The 26,991-nt window shown below is 40.9% G+C and overlaps 1 protein-coding gene across 23 annotated transcripts in view; it reads right to left on the bottom strand.

The window, feature by feature from the left end:
- LOC109637526 (pleckstrin homology domain-containing family A member 5-like) overlaps nucleotides 1-26,991 on the bottom strand; it is a 180,372-nt gene that overhangs the window by 88,947 nt on the left and 64,434 nt on the right. The window contains exon 1 of one of the 23 annotated variants that reach the window (XM_069519719.1): nucleotides 1,758-1,813. The exons of 18 other annotated variants lie outside the window; for them this stretch is intronic. Coding sequence is in view for 2 of the 5 variants with exons in the window: in XM_069519727.1 (XP_069375828.1) it covers nucleotides 23,634-23,685 (52 nt within the window). In the remaining 3 variants the exon portion in view is untranslated. Of the gene's footprint in view, nucleotides 1-1,757; nucleotides 1,814-12,844; nucleotides 12,933-23,325; nucleotides 23,686-26,991 lie in introns of those variants that run through there. 4 more of the 23 variants (XM_069519720.1, XM_069519723.1, XM_020099956.2 and 1 more) reach the window with 4 other exon arrangements.

The raw sequence follows: 26,991 nt of genomic DNA, 5'->3' as shown, positions 1-26,991 counted from the left end.
TCATCACTAACATCAAATGTCTGGGTCTAGGTGTAGTTTCAAAGGTGTGGGCACATGACAGAGGTTTACTCACGTTTGCTTGCATATTTTTTTAAATCAATGCATTTTATATAATGATGTTGACGCAGCAGTAGGCCCAGTAGAAATAAAGAAATCAAATACAGTAAAGTCACTTGCACAGCTCTCTTTTTCTTGACATTGAAGAACTTTAATGCTTAATCTTTTGTTTTTCCAGCAGAATATTGACTCAAATGCATTCATTCTGTTTTCACTGGAAAACCACGCAGAGGATTTTGAAATATTTACACAAACCTGAGTAATGGCTGGAGGTCCGCCTCCACCGATCACAGGCAGAGCAGTGATCTCTGTGCAGCCTGAGAGGCATCATCCGGGACAAAGTCTATAAATCACATGTTGCAGCTTGAGAAGCTTAACAACCCTGTCTCCTAGAAATAGTTTATATCCAACGAAACCGCAAGTATGTTTTGTGCGATATAATTGTGACAGGATTATATGTTCTATCAATTTAACGAGGAAATAACTGACATTTTTTGCAAGTCCCCACTGTGTCAATACAGAACACATAGGACAAATGTGTTAGCAATATATTTCTTGCAGAACCACACGTACTTGCAGTGACAGCTCTATCAGACTTGATGGTGATGTTAAGGCTCTCACAGCGCTTTGCTGAGGCAGGAGTCTGAAAAGTGACAACACTGTGAAACTATGGAACTACTGAAGCGACACATGTGCACTTCTAACTTAGTGAACACTAGAACAGACGTAACTGATGTTAAGATGTAAAATGTATATAAGGAGAACGATCACCTGAATCTGCAGGTTCTTGCAGACCACAGCTGCACAGCCCCAAACAGCAGACAGACAAAAGCAGATTCACATGAGTCACAGCTCTAGGAGTCGGCAGAGTTTAAACTGAGGGAAAATTGGACTTCATCAGTTGGACTCAAACATGTCAGTGTCACAACTTGTTTCCATCGCCTGAGTGGCCACATGAGAATCAATAATCCCGGATCTGATCGTGTTTTGCTCGATTTTGAGGTGAAAGATAGTGCCAAGCCAGTACAGCTTTCTATTTTCAGTTTTCTGAAGCGAATAAACGTCTCCGACAGCAGTGTCAATTTGAAGGGATAAAGTATTTAACTGTTTATGTACATTGTTTTTTTAATTGTTGTGTTGGGATGTAATGAAAACATAATAAAGTAATACAATACTGTCATGAATAAAGCAATCACATCCATTTGTGGTGGGGGTGGAAGCTGTGGAATCCAGTCCAGGAAGCTGCTTTAGCAACAGTTCCTAGGTCAAACTTTTTTAAACAGTTTATAATAATCAGCAGTAACATCTTTGCTACCTTTATGATTTACACGTTTCTTTTATTGTGCTTCCTGTGGCACTCAATAAGAAATTGGTCGGAAGGAGCAGTACAAGCTGCATTCACCCATTAACACACATGTTCAACACTTCAGGGGCAGTTTCTAAATCAAAACCCTAAATATGTAAAGAGCAGCTGTGTACATAAAGCTGTTATAATCAGATAAGCTGTATATTACACATCAACACACAGCCGAGACGGGAACTGTCAACACGAGAATCGCTTAAACCTTCAGACAGCAGATAGATGCAGCATCACATGTCTCAACAGCAGGAGCTGCAGAGGAAAGCAGCTGCTGTACTGGGGACGAATGACAAACAGTGGACCGAAGAGCACATTAAGTCAGGACGCGTCCGGAGCTTACCATGACCACAGGGACACAGAGGAGACCAGGGATGTTTACACCTGCTGCAGATGTCTGTCTCTACTGCCTCTGGTTGTGTTTAATCAAGATGTGGGCGATTGCTATTGGTCTGCTCTGCCTGTAGCTCTCCACCTCTCTTTCTGTCACATACTCACGTGCACTCACACACACACACACACACACACTCAACACTGAAAGCAGCAGCGGAGCGTTGCTAAACTGGGTCAGTTGGTAGCAAGTTTCAAGAGGAGGCTAAAGGATGCGTAAACCCAGCAACTAATGACACTTTGAAAGAAATGCACCCGGGAAAGCTACACAGCTGCAGCCGCTGCAGCTGCGGTTTTTAAACAGGAGTGAGATGTAGCAGCTGCTCATCCGCACATTGAATAAATTCAACGGTCTGTATTTATAGAGCACTTTTCTACACTTGACCACTCAAAGCTCTCGGTAGTTCCTTTTTTTACCATTCACCAATTCATACTGGGATCAAACCTGTGACCTTCTGGTTAGAGGACAACGATTCTACCGCCTCAGCCATAGCCACCCCTAATTCAAATGTCAGAATTCTACAAGTGTAAGTTTTAGAGAACACAGTTAGAGGGACATGGTGATTGCACGCAGCGGGCAGGTGGAACACTGGACCTGTTGCATAGAGACGGAGACAGAGGGAAACGTGTGACTAATAGGTGCTCTATGTTATTGCAGTTAACTGTGAACTGTATATCAAAGATTGGAACTTGGAAAAATGGTCGATCTATACTGTACATCTTGGAGCTAAGCTTTATTTGTGTTTTGTCACCTCACAGTGGTCAGTCCACAAGATATTTGCTATTCCACATGAAATATGTGGGGGTTGGAGATTGGTCTGAAGCAAAGTTAAGGTCAAAAACAGATTTCTTTTAGGGACCGTTAAAGCCTGTTGTGTCATGGTCTTCACAGTGAGCTTTTATATAGGAATAACAAGCTTAGTCCACTCATCCATGCATCCATCCATCCGTAACACTTATCCTTTGAGGGTCACGGCAGGAGCTGGGGCCAATCCTGCTAGGGCCCAATCTGCATGTCAAATAACATGTCCCCCGCCCCTAAACACTCACTCTGTCTCCATACATCTTGTTTCTATTTAATATCCATGTGCAGGTCGACATAGAAACTATCCTTCAGTGTGTCTGTCTAGAGCACTAACTGCACGAAGACAGATTCCAGTTAAACCAGGATTTGAACCATTTTGCTGAGAGGCAACCATGCCCTTGAGATAGATTTATTCTTACAGTGCTCTGATGGGCAAATTTGGTTAGAGGTTACTGTACTTTAAATAGTAAAAACTTGTATGGCATTGTTTAACTCTGAAGACTTTGTTTCAGCCGACAACAGCATGGGAGAGAAAGACCTATAATTCATTTTTAGCCATGTTGCAGTTAACGTAACTGTGGCAGGTTCCATCATTATAATATATATAAATGCTCTTGACATCCAAAGTCCATCACACGTGTTAATTAACACTTCAATCCAGTTGAGGCTATAAACAATTCAAGATTGTGGAACGGTCATGGAATAATAGAAAATATACTGAAGGATCCACACGGGAGACAGACATTCTTGCCCTGAGTGAAAGTCCTGTCTTGGGTCGACCCATCCATTCTCTGTCTTACCTTGCTCCATTATTCCACTCATTATCAGAACAACTGCTAGAGGTCACCAAACAATAAAATGGAACTGTGGGCAGTAGTTGCAGAGCCAATCGATGAGCAGACTTGTACGATCGCATATGTTTCTTAAACACATGCATTTACACTTCATTTAATGCCACAGACGCCACACGAAGTGACGGTACAAAGCAACAGAGTTGCATGGAGGCGTCGCTAAAACTAAATTCAAAAGGAAAAACAGGCAGGAGGCAATTTAAGTCTGTTTTTCACTTTAATGGTCGTAATTCAGTTTGACAGATATTGTCACGTAACAATTTATTGTGATATTTTTGGACACTATAATTATAGTGTGAAAAGGGAAAACAGATGCAACCATACACCTGTAGATCAGCTCAATGTGCCCTTGCTCTGTGAGAATATATTCTGTGTTTGTACCAAACATTACCGATGTGGTTGAAAGAAGATTAAAGGTGTCTATAAAGAAGGAAAACATCAGTTATCCATTCGTTCTACACTGTAACGTAATAATTATACTGCAAATGAGAACAACTGATGAAGAGACACACTGAAGGATAGTTTATATGCCGACCTGCACATGGATTTTTTAATAGAAACAAGATGCACGGAGATAGTGTGAGTGCGTATGGATAGAGGGGGAGAAGAGGACATGTTATCTGTGCATCTCCATCCACAGAGAGAAAGAGACAGAAAGAGAGCAAGGGCACTGTGCTGTGCCTGCCACGAGCGCTCCTACTTCAGGCTGCTGTTGTCATGGTAACCCATCTCCACACATACTATAGCACACATGAGCAGAGCAGTGCTAACACACACACACACACACACACAAGCACAATGTTTGCATACCGAACGGTGAAAAGAGGCTTTAAGGCGAAACGGATATGGAGGGATAAATAATGAAAATAGTGGTATATGCTCCAGTGATGGAGAGAGCGGGAGGAAAAAAGACAAATTGTCAGGGCGAATCCACCCGTTCATCCATCTCCTCATTCGTCCAGCAAGCCATCCTCCCATCAGCCCCTGACTCCATCAAATCTGATACAAACCAATAGCATCAAGCAAGGACACACAAGAGAAATTATCTGACTGGCTTGCAGCTGCACACACGAGGCCCCCCCACACACACACACACACGCAGTATATCCAGAAAAGTTCTCGCATGTTTAAATAAGTGATGGGGAACCTTGAGATGTGACAGCAGAGATGCAGCGTGACATCCAGAAGACGGACCAACAGACACAAATGGATTATGTCACAGAGGGGGTGGGGACAGCTCTGGTTCATGACTAATGCAGTAAATAAACTGCAGAGAATATCTCTTTGGTTATAGGCAAGGCCACAAGATGCAAACACACGCACACACACACACACAAACAGCACAACACACTCATACACACAAATGGGACTTGAATTTAAAAACCAAATTAAAAACAGCAGCTCTGCCACAGACTATAGCACAGTTTCTGCCCCAGCATGCACCGGGTCTGAGGCAGAAAACCACGACAGTCAGAACACACACAAGACAAACAGCTCCTGCAAAAAAAAAAATCTGCAAACTAAATACACTGAAGCTAAATGTCTTACCTTGTGAGGACGATGGAGTGGTTCAGTGGATGGACATGAAAAAAAGACAAAAAGAGAATCTGTTGGTTGATTTGTTTAGAAACATTGAACAGAGCAAACATTAGAGCAGCCAGTATGTATATACCCCCCCCCCCCCATACACCGGAGACTGTGAACTGTGAGATCCCACACAGTCGAGTATCAAGCAGCTTCAGTTAAGGATCTAAATCAACTCTAAGAATAGGTGTGACCTTTTAAAGATTAGTCACATAAAACATTCATTCATATAATGATGCATTCATTAGCTACACAAATCCATTTAGTCAATCCCTGTTGACTTTGGACAGGGGACACCCTGGACAAGTTGCCAACCTCTAACAGGGCTGACTACAGAGACAAACAACCTGTCACACCTTGAGGGAATTTAGAGTCTCCAATTAACCTGCATGTGTTCTGTGTAACAGTATAATCGCTGAAGCTGACTTTATTATGAGGCTTCAGCTGTCTGAGTTACACAAACCATGTTGGGAACGTTAACTAAGACGTGGCAGAAAGATAATCCCTAGTGTTTCTTTGTTGCAGGGACAAAATACCAAGAAGCATTCATGACTACAGGACTGAGGAGTGCTTCATTTGTTCACTCAGACAGCTGTAGAGGAGCTACAGCTGAATTAATGCTCCAGAGCCGTCTGAAGAACTATTCCTCGCCAACGGTGCAGAGTGAAGTTAGAATACTTTGTGTTCATCCTACCTGGTTTATCTGCAATGAAGGTTGTTTTGGTTCATTACTGTTCAAATGACATATACGTTTGAAAGACTTACTTTATCGCTGTTATTTTTTTATGCATTGCATTTCGGCTATTTCACAGCACAAGCGTCAGCCTTTTCAAAATAAAAGACTGTAATTCCGTTCACATGGCAGGAACAAACTGAACATTGTACTTTTACTTTGAAGACATATTGCCAACCAGTAAGTGATTCAATCAGCTGTGTGTGTCAGTCCAATATGGTGATATAAAAGAAAACGAATTATCAAAATGATCTAGCTTTTCTTTGACCTGTGGTCTGTGGATTTCTAATGTATTGATTCATGGTTAACGTTTCATGGACAGGTGGAATATAAAAATGCAATTTCATTGGTTTGGTTCTTATATTTTTACAAACATATATATATATATAAGCTGTTAGAAGGTTACCAAAGCAAAGATTTGTTCCAGTGGAAAGCTCAGGTGCATCTTACAGTGTGACTCACTGAACTCAACACTGCCCCCCCTTCAACCCTTCACCAACTGCAGCCTTAGAGCTCGGTTGGTCTGGCAGATGTGACTGTCCTGCATGACTGGGACTTAACTACCTGCTCAATTATTAAAGGCAACAGTTAAATCACAACAAATTATCCATCAAAAATAAAGAGTAGAGACGCAGTATGCTGTGCTGCAGCTGAGGAAGGCCAGCAGTGGTTTGACTGTCCCAAAGAGGATCCTCTGTCACATATGTTTAGTATCGAGCTGCTTTCTGTTGGTGATGTTCAGGGTTTCTCATTCTCAGGCCGAGTTACAGAAAGTGAATGTCAAACATTCTCCCTGACATCAGCGAGGACAAAGAGACCAGTGGGCCAACTTCCCTTTCCACGTTCAGACAAGAGTGTGAGCTGTCTGCATTTACACAATGAGAATATGTCACATGAGGACACAAGAAATCAATACATTCCTTTATTGCACACATTCACAAAAGTGCCCACACACTCCAAGCTGAATGATAATGCTAAGTGAGGAGAAACAAATGGATCTTTGAGAAATGTTTAGTGATTTTAGAGCTGGAGCCAAACAAGGCCATCACATCCATCATTAAGACTTATACTGAAGGCTCTGTGATGGGCTATTGTGTCTGACATTCCACGCTCTGTGTGCCAAGCCCTGATGTGAATAAAATATGAAAACCACATCGCCCAAAAGTGCCAGTGTGAAATGTACAGGTTGTGAGTAGATCCTGTTGTCCCTCTACAGTGTGTGACACGTCCTGGCCGACTGCCGAGGCTTCATTAACTGTACTTGGCAGTTAACCCTCAACACAAGGTCTCAACAGCACAGACCCTGAAAAGCAGTAGAGCGTCTTCCCCCTCTTGTGGTCACAGACTATCATGACCACTACTCATTTATCAGCCACACACTTTCAGTGAAGGGGCTCCAAAACATTTCAATGCACACTTCCAACAGCATGTAAACTGTCATCACAGGCCGTCATCTGTCCCTGGATTATGTCTGCATCGTAGGGGAAGAGAATTAATTGATGTTTAAAACTTATTTAATGATGTTTAAATTAATATACAGGCTTAACATGAAATGTGTAAATCACTTTTTCGTCATGGGAGCATACAGAATCCCCTCAGGGTCCTTGGGTAGTCTTGGGTAGTCTCTGGAAGCAGTAATTCAGGCATTCATTCATTAAACTCAATTATTGTTTGAATATAATCATCATAATCAGACCGACTTCAAAAGCAGCTTGAGGTGCAATGCTTTAGAATAAATGAGGGTTGTAACAGCACAAGGTGCCAAAGGCAAATGGAAACACAAGGGAATACACTAATGGTGAAGAGTGTCAGAGACTCACGGTGAATAAAAGTAGGGTTGAACATAAGTACGTGATATCTTGCTGCAGGGAAGATGCAGCCAGAGGGAGCAGCATATTCCCTGCAGTCAGTCCCACATCACAGAGGAGGCACTCAGCAGGTTCGCCTGGTGATGTCATCAGGGTGATTGAAACTTTACTTTGTGAGAGTGCGGCGTTAAACTGCTGTTGTACTCTGCTGAAATACTCACTGCAAAATTTTACTGAGTACGTTTAAAGAAATCTTTCTCACAAAGACAATTATTTTCCAAAATGGGAGAATAAAAGACATCCTCAGAAGGAAATGAAAAACAACATTTTGCTGTCCTTATACCATTCTTCTAAAAACCCAGGATAATGGTTCAGAAAAAAAGGAAGAGGCAAAAATGGAAGATAAGCCAAATCTAAAAATAAAACGGGAACAGCAAGTGCATACCTATAAATAAATACAAAAGAACATCCATATGGAAAAACAGAATTCTGATGTTTCTCTCATTCTAAATGTTCCTTTTTCCAAAAGAAGAATGATCTTTCATGTGGAAGTGCACAGTGTTAGGTGGAAGTCTTTGAAAACAGGTTAGTTAATTCTCCCTGCTGAACTAAACTAAGCTAAAACTAGAAGTTAGTTTTTTAATCCAAGCATACATTCCAGGTGGATTAATGTGAAGTGTGGCCCTCATCTTTCTACTGTTTATCTCACAAACAAGATAAAATAGATGAATTCCTAGAGTTTGTGATAATCATAAAACAGAATATACAGAATATACAGAATACACTAGAATATATCAATACGCGTAGAAAGTGAAAAATTAATTCGATTCAAATGGAAAGTGTCTTTCTTCTTTAGCTGCTCCTGTTCATGGTCACTACAGCCAAACCTCCATCCAAACTTTTGAACTGGCATTGATTATTTATGCGGGATGGACTTGCTGACAGAACAGACTGGGACAGATGCATTGGTTTGTGCATCCTCAGCAGCTGGGATTGAAAAGGCAAATGAACCCATCAGAGGACAACGTTCAATCCAGCTCCTCAGTTTAAAGGAAGAATCTCTAGGACAGAATATGATTAATGAATCCTATTAGGTAAAATAAACACGAGGCCATCCAGGTTTAGATTAATGAGAAAGGCGAGCTGATCCAATGCCCATTGTGATGATTACTTAGCATATAGAGCCACTGCTTCCTGCTGAAGAGTGACCTTCTGAAGTCTCCCAGCAGCAGGACGCCCACTAAAGGCTCACTTACATAGAGCTGGTGTGTAGTTAAGAGCCAACCCCCCCATGAGTTGTACTCACACTGAGAGGAGGAAACCACCACCTGAGGCTGAAACTGTCCAACTTCCAAAGACAATGCCCAGTGATTCATAACAATACTCAAACACAGAGAGTGAGAAAGGCTGGGACACCTCCATATTAATCCTTAATCTCTCCCAGGTTACTCCCACACTCCCTCCATTAACGCTGGCATATTCCTCACCTTCACTGCAGGGCCAAACTTTCAGCTGGTAATGGGCATTTGTCAGAAACTGTGAACTAACGTGGTTCAACTTGAAGTTTTTCAAGGAGTCTCAGCAAAAACAACAGTGTCCATCTGCTCAGTACTTCCAGTCTGGTTTCTCTGGCTATGCTATGAGTTGCAAAGTTCTTTTTATGTTTCTGTACAGGCATGATGGTACAAGTCACAGGTTAGTCGTGTTTTTTTTAATGCACATATTTTAAATCGTGCACAAAATCGGCGAGATAGATTTGAAGTGTTTTGTGACTTTTGGAGGGAAATATGCTGAGATGGTATGACATTGTGAGACAGGGGCTGAAAACAGGTCCAGAAAACTATTTATTAAAGAATATTACTTCTTTCCACGCCCTCAAAGCTGGAGAGGCAAGAACAGCAGCTTTCTCAGCCAGCTGATACAGACTAAAAAATAAAATACATGAAAGAAAAAAAGGAAGAAAGATAGAGGGAAAGAACTAGGAGTACACAGGCCTAAAAGAAGGGGTGATATGAGGAGGCGATGGGGGGGGGTGATATCCCTCCTCCTCATCCTCCTGCGAGTGTGTGATGTGTTGCAGCCGTGGGTGCAGCCTTCATTACAGGCCCATAATTAAAAGAAGACAAGAGTGGAAAAGTGCCTAATGCTTCTTGCTGTGTCCCGGGAGGCCTCCAGGTTCAAAGCCTGCCCAGACACGCGGCACGCACGCAGCGCCGACAGCACCCACAACCCACCGCACCACAAGAGCTTAGCCCGGTGGCTGCGATTAGTATGAGGAGCAGGCGGAGAAACTGTGGAGAGGGTGGGAGGGGAGGAGGGGGAGATAGAGGAGGAAACACAGAGAGATAAGAGGGAGCAAGAGGGCGGACTTCTCAATGCTTTGACATAAAAATATCGGAGACATTTTTATTTTCTGCTGCGAGTTATAGACCACCAGAGTTTCTGCACAATTTTCTCTCAGTAAAAGTGAGAGGCAAATAGGGCTGGATGATATGCTCGTGAATTATATGACGATAACAAAATGTCATAGCAGCTGATATCGATCTTTCTCACAGCAAATGTATATCGAAATATATAAAATCACTGGTAGTGTTGCTATACATAGAATTTATATTGCATTGATTATTGATATTGTTTTACTACCCAGCCCTAGGAGCAAAAATCCTCATGAGATTGTTCATCATGGGCTTCATCTGATTCTGCACAGACATAGAATCACCCTCTTTCACTAACCCCCACCTTAATGTAGGGTCTTCTATATAGCTCTATGTATTTAGCTCATAAGCGAAAGAAAAAAGTTTTCAGACAGTATTTGGCACATTTTCTCTGCGCAGCTAATTACGTCGTTGCCGCAGGATTGCGACATACAACAACGTCGGCTGGTGGAGAAGAGGATGCACATGTCTGAGTGTTAACTTTCTGAGCTCAGATACCAAAGATAAAAAAAGATCTAAAATAAATGTACTGTAACACACACACACAAACTAGACATATTGAAATCCATTCTGCAGTTCTTCTATCTACAGCAGTATCTGATCAACCATAATATTTAAAATTCAATGAGCTGAAAGGTGAACGAGGTCAGTGCAGCACTGCATGCACAACTGTGCTGAACTCACTGATCTGTGATCAGTCTGGTTTCAGTCAAATGAATTTGTTATTCTTTCTTTCTCGTTCTATTCACCCATCGCACTGCGGTGGCCTTGCTAGTTTATCGGAGGATGAATTCAATCAAAATACAGTTTTTTCACAGCACTGCCTCCTTGATTAACTGATTAATTACTACCAATAAACTAATGTCTGGTCAACTACAGAGTGTTGCACCATTTATCAGTTACTGAGGACAGATGGCAGACCGACAAAAGGACTCATTAGACACTGTAAACAGAATCTGTTGAATTACTGTAAATGTGGAGTTTCCCCTCTGTGCCAGTGGAGACTATAAACAAGAACAAGCTAATGCTCATGATAGATTTGTCCAAACAACATATTGTGACTTTGTTGCCTCAAGCCTGACCGATTTATCAGTTGGCCAATAAAAATCAGCTGATATGAGCCTTTCACAGACATACTGTTTGTTGTAAAGCACTTTATTATTATTATTATTATTATTTTTGAGATGGTGGTCAAGTACCTTGATTTTGGTTGCCACCTGCCAATAAACCCAACAAAGAAGAAGTATAGCCAAAGTCGGTAAGAAGGAAGAAGATCCAGTAGATGGCGATAATGCACCTTGACGTTGGTTGCAACCCGCCAATAAAAAGAAGAATAAGAAGACCCAATTTTTTCCGACATGTCTCTGTGTATTTGACAGTGAATTAGTACAATAATTCAACATTAATAATGGGTAGAAGTATTATTCAGGTTTTTAACATGGTTGGCAATAATCTAATGTTCTCACACTTTGAAGTATGTCACTTATTCATTTATTTGATAGTTAACTGAATATTTACAAATCAGATTCACACACTGACGGCAGCCGTCAGGGGAGATTTGGGTTCAGTGTCTTGCTCAAGGGCACCGCAACATTTTTGACTGGAGGGATTGAACCACCGACCTTCTGTTCACCTGCTCCTGTTTCATTCATTTGGTGCTACACCGGAATAATACCCAATAGAAATGATGGCAAAGGTTGCATAAATGAAGGCACAGTTTTGTAATAAATAAATAAATGAATAATCATCTGAAATAAATTATGAAGATCTTAATTAAGATTAAGGTATTATGTAATCCACCTTGGGCAACACTTGTTGCGTTAAGTCATTAATCTTAGTTTGACTGATTCTGCTTTTTGGCTTTAGAGAATAACAAACTCATTATACATTTGGTGAATAAACAGGTTCAGAGTCTGACAAGGACTTATGCAAAATTCACTACTCACTATAAAAAAGCTGTAATGCTCTATAATGCAGGTATTTCCCAGAACATCTCCTGCGGCCAGACCGGAGGATGAATCCCCCCCCAATATCCCCACATCCATCAGCAGCCGCATCAGCGGAGGGCGGGAGAAACACTGCACTGCACAGTAACATTACGTATAAATCACCACTCACAAGGACAAGGAGGTTGGAGGAGGTTTTGTGTGTAGCATTTATTTATTCAGAGAAGATTCACCGTGAACTTTCTTTCTCTCCGCAGCTACACTGTTTCAGGCTGTCTCACAGTATCCTGGATTAGCTCATCTGACTCGTCTTTTTAAAAAAAAAAAAGGTGGTAAGAGGTTTGTAGCTAACAGCGCTTTGGCACAGGGAAAGTCCAATACCAACATCATGTGAAACAGCAGCACAGCAAAATCTGTTTGATTTGGCAGCGGTTCCAACGCAATGTGTTTTAACCAGCCAGAAGCTGGTGCTGCCTCTACAGTCAGAGTATGTGCTCAGTCTTCAGGCAGCAGTTCCACTCCTGGCCACAGGATGCTGATGAAAAACTTGACCGAAGTATATCTAACAGGAAAAATACTGAATTTACATCACTTCTTCTAGTATTTATCATGGTGGCCAAGGATGTTAATATTGTTCAGTAAGGAGATATAAAGCCTAAGAGATGATGTGATACCTCTAATGATTTAAGTTGTTGGAGTTGATAAAGAAAAATCTTCTGCACAGACGTCAGATGAAGCATGGCTGGATTTGTAATCAGTGTACACAGTGGTGGACGCTAGAATGAACTTGATAAATAAACAAGTTTATTACGACATGAATCTGTCACCAGAGAAGATTCTCGGTCTGACAGTCAAAACGAAATGCTTGCAACAGAAGCAAAGGAGAGGCAGAGGCCTTTTATCCACATGAGAGAGCAGAATCTCAAGGTTCAGCGATTCACCAAGCCAGAGACAGGAGGACAACTCCTAACACAAAACATAAAACATCTCATTTAGAGCGTCCACACAGAGGCTGTCAGACCTCGCACATCACTGTGAAACATCATTTTGGCATAATATAACTCAGACACACCATTAAAGGTATTCAAATGTGTATAAGTAACAAATTCACTTTGGCCACATCATCTCTAAGCTTTACCTTTTAATAGTCTATGACAGAACTGGATATTTAGCCAGGTCTAGCCAATCCAACATTCAGTAACAGTGTGCTGCCAAAACAACTTTTAGTGCCATAGCATTGACTGGCCTCCTGTTGCAGCACATGTAAAAGCATCTCAATTATTTCCACTGGGTGAACTCAACAGATTTACACACATCGAGGTTTACAGAGAGCTAAGCAGCGGTATCTGAAATAGCACTGATAAAAAAAAACACTGTAGAACTATTGTAGTGATTTTATAGATTGTTTTCTCTGTGTTTTTTTTTGATGTTCTAAAAGTGCAGGAAGTGAGAAAAAGGTTGGATCATTGGGCAAACTTTTCCTCAGTAGGAGAGAAAAGCACAAGGTCAAGTAATCCTGTACGTCCTCCTTCAAAGACCCTGTGTAAGTGTGTGTGTGTATCTGTGTGTGTGTGTGTGTTTGTGTGTGTGCGTGGGCGAAATGCCCCGATAAATAAGTAAAGTGTTAAAAGCTGTTTTGGCATCAAGTTGCAGAAAAAGAAACGTAAACTCGTGTTGTCAGAGCTCTGTGAAAAGTCAAACAGAGCTGACCAATGTGGAGGAAAGAAATAAATGAGAGGAGAGAAGGGAAGAATAAAGGAAGGAGGAAGGGGAGGAAAACAGAGAGTACAGTTTAGTGTGACTGTGTGTTTATGAGTGCTGTGCGTAATTACACTGGTCTCCACATGTGCATTTCATTATGGACACACACACACACACACACACACACACACACACACACACACACACACACACACAAAGCAGAAAAACTCACAGTTGTAAAAAGAGGATGCACACTCATGTAAGGTCCACACTGAGCTAATGAGGGGATATGTAAGTAAATAGATGTAATTGGATATCAGCAGTGAAATAAATAACTGCCTTTAACATTTATTTCAGCCCCTGAGCATCCAAGGTCGACATGGTGCAGTGGGGGCAGAGGAGGCCAGTGACAGAACAACAGATATGAGTGAATGGTGAATGGTAACACTGATCAACACTGGGCAGGAGGCTGAGTGACTGAGGACATGGGATTTTACATTTTGTTGGGTCAAAAAGACAAATTTACTGAATTTTCCCCAGAAAAAGTAACACATCTCTGCTGCAATAAAGGCTACCCAACTAAATGATAGTGTAAGTTATCCTTTAAGTAAAATAAATTGTAATGTGACAGTAGAATAACATAGATTATATATATATGTCATTTTAGGAAATTCTTATCACACTGATGAACATTTTCCCAGTAAGTTTGGTTTGAATTAGTTGTTGGATGATTGACAGCTGAGACTCACTTGTGATTGGTTGAGCGCTTATATCGATGGGACCTTGCCACCACGGCTTCATCCGCCTATCGCTACCGTGCAGACTCTGGTTCCAAATGTGCAAAATGGCAGTGTTCAAGTCCAGGATATTTTAGCTTCACCTCTGAATAGTGGGAGGAAGTGGAGACACGGTATCCATCTTCATTTACAGTCTTTGGAGAGAGGTACATTTTTTGGCAGCAACTTTGACACATCCACCAATTGACTTTCTTTAACATTGTGATTTTCCTTTTTTTTTCTCTTCACATTTACATCAATTGGCGGAGGTATGGCTGAGTAACCTTTGACTCTATCATAAAATTACACCAGACAATAAATTAGCACAAAAAAGAACCTCCTCTGTGTAGAACTGGCACATGTAGCTAAGTCACTTCATGTGGAAATGAAGTCATTTGAGGTGTGTATAAGAGACCCTGGCTTGTGGGTCTCAAGTTTATCCACTCAACACAGTGCCTGCTTAGAAGAACTACAGCAGACTGAAGTGTGAGAACAAGAGGGAACAGCACAGACGGCACAGAGGGCTTGAAGTACAACAGCTCTGATTAATGACAGAGACGCAGGGAGAATTAGCTGCTCCCAGTCCTTCCCTGCAGAATATGACTCCAATTGCTGCCTTTTTGGATGTGTCCTGCTAATGTCTGTGATTTCCGCCACGACCGGACTGTTAAAAGGAACTGCTTTTTGCAAAGTCAAGTGAGGTCTGACACCAGACCATTAGAGGCTGTTCAGTGTACAGAGTAATGGATGTGCATGACTGTCAGGGCCGAATGAGGCTGTGACCCCTGCTACTCTCGCTGTTCTCTGACAATAATCACCATCTGAGCACTGACGCTGTTATTATAAGTTACATTCTCATGCAGATTACAAAAATATACCTGTGCCTCGCCACAGTCTGGGGCCCCGCAGGGCTGACAAATCGATCAAATTTGAATTCCACTGTCAGGTATTGACACTGAAATCAAATTTAAGATCAGTATAATGTCTCTCAAAGTAATGTGTGCTTGAGTGCAGAGGAAGGAAATGTTGTTAGGGTTTGATTTACAAACTGTGTCAGTAACCATTTGCATCACACAAGTGGATATGCGATATAGATGATGAATGGATGGATGGATGAAAAAATGAAAGGATTATTGTGAGCTGAATAATAGCAAACAAGCAAATATAGAAGATTTTTGCTTTCTCCAATTAAAATGTTTTTCACTGACAATATCTTGAGACAATAAGATACGTAACGGTGGGGTGGGTGATGAAAGGGATCAAAGAGACGAGTTGAGAGATTCAGTTGACAGCATTAAATGTGAGTCTGCAGCTCCGTGAGGCTGAGCTTTGACCTAAATGCTAAATTCATTATACTAATTTGCTCACAGTTTCAATGCTAATATGCTGATATTGAAGTAAGCAGTTTTATGATGTTCACTATCATCATTATTAATCTAGCACATTAGCATGCTAGTATTTGCTAATCAGCAATCAACTGAAAAAGATCTGGGGATTAGTTTTGCTGTTTTTTTGTCATAGATAGACAATAGACAATGGACTAATCTCTCTGCACAACTTCCTGGACTCTCTGTCATTGCCGTGTCTGACTACCTCTGATACATCCTGTGACTGTGACTTTCACTCATTCATTCATTTCATTCATCTGTTTACAGCCTAATTTAATTTAATTGCACACAGTCCTTCATCCCCATTTCTCCCAATCTTCCAAGGTCACTTTATATTTTTAATATAGCTTATAGTTGTATAGACCATTTTTATTTCTATAGTTACCTTCTATTTTTTGTATAGTTTTTGTAAAGACGATTAGCACATTTTAACTTAACACAGTTCTATATTTATTTTCTATGTAAATTTTTTGCAAATATTTAATATTCCTGCACATTTTTAATTCCTCTGTACATATTGAAATCCTATGCAAATGTTTAATTTCTCTGTAAAGTTTAATTTTGCTTCAATTGTGTAATTTAATTTAATTTCCTTAATTCCTCTGTACACATTTAAATTTACGTTAATCTCAGGACAATTTCTGCATATGGTTACTCAGTTAACTCTAATGCATAAGTCAAGTCTAATGTATGTTTAATGTATGTTACTGCCACTGGATGCTTGAATTTCCTTCGGGATCAATAAAGTATCTATCTATCTGTCTATCTAGATCGAAGTATTGGATACACTGGTGATAGACTTTTGTCATAACAATTAGCAAAAGTTCCAAAGTTGCTGAGATTCATCCTCTGGCTACCATGTCTGTCTGTATGTTGGATAACACACCGAGACAAAAAGAAGCTGGATACAACAAACAGAAACTTGGCCTATGACCAAATACCTTTAATTGGTATTCATCAATTGTACAAGCCAAAGATATAGCACATGCTATATAGTGCATAAGAGCATTTTATATTTAGTCTTTACTGACTCTAAATGGCTAATTCATCACTGCAGAGTACTAAACAAATTCATATCTACAGCAGGAGGAATAAACAATGCACTGCAGGTCCACAGAGACTTCTGCACAGTCACATCTTAGTACCTGTACATCCTGCCCCTAAATTTCAGTCCGTATAATCCAACACTGTTCAAACTTTGAGGACTCTTCTCAAAACACTCCACCCAATCCCTATACACACACTGACGATGTCCTTTTGGATTGCATCTCCTCAGAAGTGAAAGCTTGTGAATGATATATGAAGTGAAAAGCATCTCATCTGTCACTGCTACTGTCACCGGTCCCACAGAGGCTTTACAGCCCGAACACGCTGCTGCAGGAACCAACAACACGACACTCCAGCAGTTTCATCACCACAAGAACAACACTCTCCTATTAGAAAAACTCTCAGATGAAGTTACAAATAACTGGAGCTGGAGAGATACATTTATTCATAAGGTTGAAAAGTTAATTGCACATAACAATTTCAGAGTAGTATTTCCATATAAACTCTATATAATATTCAAGTTGTCCCGTGTTTCAAGTTTTATGTGTACTCTGGAGTTAGGGGAAGCTTTATTACACCGATTACTACATCACACGAAGGATGACGTCCCGCCGAAACAGTGGGTTTGTGCTTTTGACAAGCAGTTCAATATTTCATGACAAAGTGCAGATGAAGCGGAAGAGATTCCCTCTTTGTAGCGGTGAAAGGCTTTGGAGTTTGGAGGCTACGTGGAGCTGAAATATTAATTCCTCTGCTGGAGTATGACTGAGATTTCCACAGAGATGTGAATTAAGCATGTGTGACAGCGGAAGGGGGAGACAGAAGCCAGGGTTTCATTCTACTGTCAATCGAAATCTACACAAACGTTTCCAACACTGCTGAGAGAAAATGGGAATTCCTATTATTTGGATTAGCTGTTGAAGAAAGGGATCGTTTCACCATCATGCGAATGGGGAAAAAAACAAACATCCCACGTGCTGTCCATCACCTGTGCTCACTTTTAATGATGTTTTGGAAGTAGGCGACACGGCGGTTACTTCGGAAAGAAAGTTCTTGGTTTGAAACTCACGGACGACCACGGCCTCTCTGTGTGGTTTTCACATGCTTGCCGTGCTTTCCCGGGTTTTGATATTCCAGCTTCCTCCCACAGTCCAAAGACATGCAGGTTAACCTCCGGCATGCCCGCAGGTCTGAATGTGAGAGTGAATGTTCAGCTGCTTTCAGACATGCAGGGAACTCTGCAGATCCTCTATATTTATAGATATAGGAGGTGCATGTGTGAACACAAATGTCCGAGTGAGAGGCTCCAGGTTATTGTCGCACCACCTGGCCTCCTAGTATAAAGTCAGGAGAATCCGATGTGTGAACACAGCAGGGGATCCCCCGCTGGATTCCCCCACTAGCAGGTGGGGGGGTTGATGATGCCTATGGAGATAAGAGCCGACGACGGTGTCTGTGCGTTGTCACGTGATCGGGATTAATACATCACTTCCTCTCTCTGTCTGCGGAACCCATGTGCTCCTTCTCTAGCCTGAATAATGCTGTGGATTTGTTGCCGTTGTGAAAGTGTGCAGAGACCCTCCTGCAGCGTTGTGCATGTGTGAAAGGCAAACTGTGGTTAAACTCTGGAGCCAATTCCCCAGACTTCACCCGCAGGTCATGTCTGAAAAAGGCTTTTGTTTGTCTCTGCGTGTGATGGACCACTGCCTCTCACCCAATGTCAGCTGGCTCCAGCCCCAGCAACCCTCAGATGTGAGTGGTACAGTTAATGGATGGTACTTATGCCTTCGTCAATCTATGGCTCAGGAGATAGAGGAGGTCATCCACAAATCAAAATGTAGGCGGTTTGATCTCCTGCATTTCCAGTCCGCGCGTCAAAGTCGCTCCCGATGATCATATGTGAGTGAGTGTGTCTATACATACATAGATGCATGCATCACACTTTTTAGAACATTTTTGTTTGAGTGGGTGAATGTGACAATGTGGGGAAAATCTGCCAATTAGAGGGTTGCAACAGCAGAAGTGATGGACAGTGTGTAGGAATGTTTGTTTTCTTCCCGCTCTAAATTGGATCCTGCACACGTCTCATTAAAATTGTGCGTTTAAAATACAAGATAACAATGTTTTTGTTCATAAAAATCTTTTCTGATGATTGTCAGCTAACTTTGACCATATGTACGGCATCTTTTTACGGAAACAAAAATGAAGCACATCACAAAACCGTTATGTACCAAGTATCAATTACACAACCAAGGTGGATTAACAGTATGCTTATTTTGAGGTGAGTTATCACATCAGATTGGAATATTATTATTATTATTATATTATTTTCCCATTATACAACTAAACTGATCGGGAAAAATCAAAGCGTTTAAGTTGGGAGATAATTCATACTTGGTTTCACATGTTATCTCATGTATTATGTATACTTTGAATTATATTTTGTTATGGTAAAAATTACAACACATATGCTCTAACAAAGTTTACCCCTGAGACTCCAGAAGTTGGACTCAAACACTTCACCCACCCCTCCATCTGCATAGTGGGGAGTAGATGATGAGTGAATTCAAATTTTTCGGTGAACTATCCCTTTATATTTCTTTTAAACTTGTATTTCTATTGTTTGAATTTCTTAGTCTCTATTTTACTTTGAAGCTGCTTCCCTTGTGTTTCTCTGTGTGTTTCCTGCCTGGATTATCGCCTACCTCCCTTGTCTTCTTTGTTGGTTCATCTGCTCATTCCCCTGGTTTTGAATATGCTCCTGGTGGTTTCCATATTCGGTTTTATTCCCTATTGTTATCTTGTGTTCCTGTTTTTCTTCCTTTTGTATCAGAGTTTCTCTTATTTATTATTCTCATATTTGGATTTTCATTGTTCTTGTCTGCCTTCCAACAGCCTGCCAGATTTGCACTTACCTGCCAATCAAGACTAAACCTTTGTGAAGTTAATTCACTTATCTTCTGAACCTGCCTCATCCATGGTCCTGTCTGCTTTATTTTATTTAGTTTATTCTACCGTTACTGGCAATAACTCCTCCATTTCATTTGTCATATCGGCTCCCTTCATTTATATCAAACATTTTCTTATGTATAAATACTTTTCCATTATGTTAGAAACTGTTTATTTTAATCAATGTTGTAAATATTGTAATGTTGTTGATGTTTTCATTTCACATAGCATCTATTACACTTCTGATGTGGCTCTCTCTGAGGTTTCTACATTATTGGTGGCTTTTCCTTTCCTTTTACTTTTGTTGAGGGTTAAGGGCAGAGGATGGGAAAAATTCAAATTTGTAAATATGAGCTATACAAATACAATGTGATTGATTGATTGACTTAAAGCTCAAAAACCAGCAGTAAGCTGTTTATGTCATAATTTGAAAAGCAGTACTTTTTTAATTAGAGATGTCAAAACAATGAAACACAATGAACCCTACTGTTTGCATCAGTACATACACAGACAGTATATTCCTAAATATACTGATATTTGGAATGTGTGGAAAACCTGTAATATATGCAACAAAGATGCAAACCATAAAAGCTGAGTGATTGGTGGGTGTCTCCAGGTAACCCTGCTCCTCTGGTTCATGTAGGTGCTGCAGAATACTGCAGAAGGGCTGACTGAGGGGGAATATATAGATGGGAGGCTATGGTGATTAATAAATACAATCTTTGCCAGTGGATGGAGATCTGCACAGTGTGATCACATAGTAACTGTAGTTTTTTTCATGGTGAATTTGTTTCATTAGGGATGCACTGATGTGAAATGCTGAATCGATGGGTTTTGTTTTGTTGGTTGTTATTGTTCTCTTTTTTTATGCCAGGGGGAAAAAGAAATCTGCACTTTAGTGAACTATTGTCCATAATCTTATCTTAAAAATAACAGAAATTATGAAACAACCTGTCACATGACAAAGATTATTTTTATGAAAAAATAAGCCAAATTAGTTGTTTTTTATTAAAGAACTGGCTGTTTTGAAAAGGAATAAACTCTAAATACAATAAAATACTATTTTAGCATTATCAATTATCTCTCTTTTTTCTAATCAGCTGGCTATGGGTGCCTTTTAGTAACTCAACACATTTCCCCAGAATCTCCCCAGCCATTCAAATAGTTTCCGTCAAACTAGGGCTGGGCGATAAAACAATAAGGATAATTATCTCTACATAACTTTTCCTCAATAGAAATATAGAACATGGTCTATACAACCAGTCGATAAAACTCCATCCATGTTTTTACAGACAAGAAGAACAGCCAATGAGAATGGCTCCAAACCAATCATGTGGCTGGAATTGAGCTACCACCACCAGTTTCTAAACCTCTTTCACCTCTTTCCATCATGATCATGAGGAGGTCGAAGCACCCAAACACTCTCATTTATAACGCCACTTTCTCCTCTTGTTGGACTCAGCGATACAATTTACTTTAATTATCAACCGACTGAAATGCAAACAACAGCAAAGTCACTCAATACATGCGTGTCGGTGGAAGTCAATACAATAAATATTAATATTCCTGAGGGAAGTTTAGAGTGAATGAAGACAGACATCAGTCGGTATCTGTTTTTCCCCCTGACCTCTGCTGCTTTTGTGATTTATTGTCTGTCGGCCCTCCTGGTAGTGAGGGTTTGGGGGGGGTGTAAAACATAACGGGAGACTGTGAACAAAAATCATTCATGTTTGATGAAGTACATTATTGGCCTTTTACTTTTCCGTGCACTGACTGTCACTTCACCTGGTTCCCTGTGTCCACTGCAGCCGGCCTGTCTGCCCACTGTGTGTGTGTGTGTGTGTGTGTGTGTGTGTGTGTGTGTGTGTGTGTGTGTGTGTGTGTGTGTGTGTGTGCGGGTGGCATTGCAGAGTAGAGATGGAGGTGTGGAGCAACACAACACAACCATAAATGATAAAATAAAAAATAAGTTGGCAGTCTATGTTGATATCGTAAATCAGTGCATGGGAAACACAATAGGTAACGTCTGCTACCGCCAGAGGAGAATGTTTGGCTGATTTCTATATTCCAAACTATTTACACATAGCTTAATTATAAGTTTATTTAAGTCAGGAGCACTTTGTCATGATTTACCCATTTGTTGCACAATGGGGATACAGTTATAAGTAAGGGAAGGCTCTATTCTTTGGATGTTCCCTGGTTTAGCCGAGCAGCGTGCCAAGATAAAACAGGGAACATGTGCAGAACCGGTGGGCGTAGCAGGCAAGGTACGTTTATTTAAGATGAATATCGTTTCACCACAACCGTGTTTGGACTCGGTGCTAAAAGGTGGAGGCTGCGGTGGTGGAGGCAAGTTGCCGGCAGCAGGCGTGGCTGGCAGAGTAGCTGAGCAGGGATCAGTGAGGATGAGGTCGTATTTAAAGGGGACCGCTTTGGTGAGAGAATCGGTAGCTGGCAGCTGAGCACAGGACTCCGTGTCCTGCGATGCTTCATGATTCTAACCTTGTACACAAAGCTCTGGCTTCACGGATGTGATTTCAGTAGATGCTCCTGTGTTTGTATCAGAAAGAGTCGTTCTGACTGCAAGGACTTATTGGAAAGAAAAAAACGAGGCTGTGATGCACACTCATTCCATTTGCACATCATTCAATGAGGGAGAGCAGTGTATGGTCGTGCATATTGGCGCTGCGGCACATCTACAACCAACGGCAGCAGATTTATTAACACACTGTATGAGCCTTCAGACAGCTGCAGAGATTTAATCAAGTGAAGCGGCAGCTTTTAGATTACAGTTTAGAATGCCTGAAGACAACTGATACTGTAACCATGAAGATTTAAAGATCAGAGTAAACTCAAATACTCATGTTTTATAACATGCAGTACTTCCTGTTTTCTTTACAAACTATTCTAACTTCCCCTGTCATTGCAGTTTCTGGTATTGACTCCTCTTCACTATACCTCCACGGTCATGCTTGCATTCTTCCAAGTGTTGCCTCTTAGTGTATGATGCTTTGTTTAATTACCTATATGTGACTTTGTCAGGCCCCTCATTTGTATTTTGACTGCCTTGTTTGGACTCAATCTGTGTGTATGGCCTCTTGGAACGTCCCTCCTTTCCCCTATGACTGTTGTCCTGTGAATTCTCTGATGTGTCTGCGTTCCGCCAGTTTAAAAAGTCGTAGTTCTGTGACATCTACTCTCTTAAGTCTTTTCCAGCGTATTACCAACCTCTCGCCTTGTACTGCCTCGTTCGAATGAACCTCCCTTCTGTTTCTTCCTCTCTTCCCCTCTGGGCAATACGTGTTCAGCACTGGGCACCAAAATATCACAAACTGGCAGTAAAAATGAAGTCAAAAACATTGGCAAGTTGACTACAAATTCAATGCTGCAGCTTTCCATACCACATAAAATGTTTAAATAGTCAAACAGTTTTTAAATAAACTCCATTCTGCTATTATGGGTCAGTGGCTTAGCAAAAAAGTTGCTTACTTTTGTGGCTTTTATTTTCCAAGTTTTATTCTCGAAAGTAAAGCACAAGCATTCTGTAAACAATCTGACAAAGATCATGGCACCAAAATGTCAATCATCTAGTCAGGAAAGAATTTCTATGACTATGATCAATATTTAGAAATGAAACATGGGGCCAAAAGAATGTCAGACATACAGAGAGGAGACAGATGATGACGAGAGACACACAGAATGTGAAGTAAAATGCCACAGTAGCAGGTTTATCAGCGATGACAAGTGGATTCATCACAGCCACGGCAGACAGAGAGCAACACGCTGGGCTGGATGTCTGTCGCACATCAGCGTGAAAAGTCACTCAGTGGTTTCAGAGTTGGTGTGGCGCTGTCAGACCTGTCAGTGTAAATATCATCCAAGCCGAATCAATCACAGATATCTCAGACAAAGGTCCTCATTTTGGGGTTGACATTGACTTTTTGGATTTTGTTGTTGAGGCTGAGTAATAATTTTTAAGAAAATAAAAGCAATTTTGAATTTGTGGTTAGCTCAAATGGTTTTCTTGTGATAGACTGAAGTCTTATATGACTTAGCATAGAATAACCAAGTAACTAGAAAAACACTTCAACTTTAAACACCTTTAAATGTGTGTGGACAGAAGGAGCAGAAACAAACATCCAAATCACTAACCAAAAGTTTTGTTAAAAGGAGGTGCAGCAAAGTTTTACATGCTCATATGCTCATAATGGGTACAATAGTTACTAAGGCAGTGCCCGTTCTAAACCTTTCTATTTGGGACGGGATGTTTGCTTGGCCTGTGTTAATGCTCCGGCTCCGGTTTGTGAGCTGGATGTTTGTGTGCAGAGCTTTTTATTAACAGCCTATGGTGCAGAGTGAACTTCATAGTTCATCCTACCTGGTTAATCTGCAATGAAGATTTTATAGTCAATGTTTTTTAATAAAATGAATCTGAATTTTCCTTATTATTGGTCATGTGTGTGGTTTATATATAAATTTAAATGTTTAACTTAACTACAGTGATTTTTTTATACACAACATGTTGGCTATTTCACAAGTCTGTTGAGCAAGTGACACTTCAGACCCAAGTTTTTCAACATAAGAGCTCTGAAATACAGCTCAATATAAAGCACTGCAGCAACAAAACAAACACTGTGCTTTCATTTTGAAGATAACAGCTGCTATAGTTTATCCAAGAAGGTAGAAGAAGATTCAACTGGGTTTGTGGACCTACTGATAATGCACGCAGCCCCCGGTCACCTAACCCCTCCTCCCATTCACACACATTGACTAAAGAGCGCTGGTCGGTTGATTATTCAATTGGTATAGATATTGAACGTGTCACGTGTCCAAATCAAACCAAACTCTGCACTGCACTTCCCATAACCTATGAAAATACACATGCCAAGTGTGAAGTTGAATAGATTAAGGTTATGCATTGTACAGACAGAATGAGAAAAAGACAAACAAACATTTGTGGAATTAGATAAATACATCATGTTCACCATCTTCCTTTTGTGCCTGCATGCTTGGTCCAATATAATTAAAATCAGTAAAGCCGAGGCTGATGCAAATGCGAGTATTTGGTCACAAATCGTAATGGATAAATTAATGTATTGGCTCAGCCAAGCCCAGCTGTGCAAAGAACCTGGGGTGTAATCCCCAAATGGAATAATTTGCTCTGCAACGCTGCAACATAGACTCCTTCACATGAGCTTTAGAGAGGCATGCGGCTGCAAAGCCAGAAGCTCTCCTCTCTCCGTCACCAAGAAACACTAAAGAGTGAAACGCTCTCTGCTGACCAAGAAGCTGTGAACACACATGCTTACCAAACAGGGGATGAACTGCAGTCTTGTTATGAGTTTGAGTGTTTTAAGACATGCCTAGTATTCATTACTAGGGTGGCAGCCTCCAGTTTTAACCCGCTGCCGACAGGTCCTATTTGTAGAGCAGCATGACCTCATTTTTCTCAAATGTGCAGCCAAGATACTCCTGAGTTTTACAGGAAGGGGTGAAATCTCAGCGGCTGGGAGAGCAGAGAAGAGGGGGAGAAGGGGAGTGGGTGCATGATGGAGCGATGATTGATAGATGCAACTCTGATGAAAAAATACACAGCCTTAATATGAAAAAAATATTGGTATATATTGACGTATGTATATATATATATATCCAGTACACATTTGGCATTTACCAATTTCCACACACACATTCATACAGTGCATCTTGTGCACTTTCTCTATAACACAGCACTCACACGCAGGGACAGTTTGGGGTTCAGTGTCTTGCCCAAGGACTCTGGAAGGAGATCATGTCTGATATGGAGCTCAAATATTTTTTAATTGAAAACATTTTAGTGTGGACGTAGCGTGAGTGTTACCTCTGCAAGATAGTTACGTGTAGTTATAGTCCCATGTTGGAAAGTGGATATATATGTCTTCCATTATCTAGTGACCTTCAAGACCTATCGAGTAAACCCTTAATAGATCTTTGTCCCCCTTTGGCAATCAGTGGTAAAGTAAGAACATGTTATCATGTGATGTGGTTGATGTGAGCCTGTGAGGACGGGCCTTCTGATTAATGAGCATCTGGCCACCCCTACACAAAAAGGAGAGAGAGCGAGAAAGGCAAAGCATGTTCTTCCCTTCATATTACCCTCTTCACCGTGTGGCTTGACCTTCCTCGAGTAAACAAGGGGAAACGTCACCCACACCCACTCACACACACACACCCACATTCCCACCTACACACGCTCACACACACATTCACTTCAGACCAGAAATGTTCAATTAGCTGTGGAGGGACAGCATGAATCCCTTTAGTGTGTGATGAAGTATGCCTGCAACTGCATGCGTGACGTTGTGTGTGGGTGGTTTAGTAGGATATTGGGTGGGTGGGGAAGGAGTTGAAGGGTGAGGGGGGTAAGGGGCAGGTATTTTTGCTGTGAACCCTATAGCACTGAGGGGTGCACGCACAAATGGTTGTGCTGATTGGCCAACTTATATAACGTGTCTCTATCCCGAAGTCTTATTATACTTTTTGTTGCTTTTGGAAAACATAATTCAACAAGAGCAAGTTGCATGGCTTATGAGGTTGTCAGTAGTGTGGTGGTGGTTCTACAGACGCATATTTGCTTGCAGGTATTAAAACACCTTAAGACACATATTACAAGAACCTACATAAAATCCTGAGAGTGAGTTTTTCTGCATTTCAGTCCTCGACAGAATATACGGCTGACGAAGCATTTACTTTGGTCCAAGATGATAGCGCTAATGTGACAGCAAAGAAAATGCTAATAACCCATTTGGCGGCACATCATCATCATATTCTCTTTTGTATGTTTCTGAATTACAAACTACACAAATAAAACATGTACCACTGTTTAAAAGTTTTCTTTTGTCTTTTAAACAAGAATTTTACTCAATATGGTTCTGGAAAATTCAAAGCTTACTTTTACTTGTTGTTCTCACATTCACAAGCGCCCTTGGAACCGATGAAGCCCTAGCTGTTTAAATATTTATGGTGAAATCAATCCAAATCACCGCCATGAAACACAAGTACCCTATCTCATTGTGTGTGTTAATGTATACACTCCATGTCCAATGCAAATGTCCAGTAATAAAGTCTATTTCTACCATTTCTGTAATGGTCAGGTTTTGTTGACACAGTAACAGAGGAGGTCTTTTA

Source organism: Paralichthys olivaceus, chromosome 23 (assembly GCF_024713975.1).
Source record: "Paralichthys olivaceus isolate ysfri-2021 chromosome 23, ASM2471397v2, whole genome shotgun sequence".
Taxonomy (NCBI): Eukaryota; Metazoa; Chordata; class Actinopteri; order Pleuronectiformes; family Paralichthyidae; genus Paralichthys; species Paralichthys olivaceus.
This window is presented reverse-complemented; position numbering and strand designations above follow the sequence as displayed.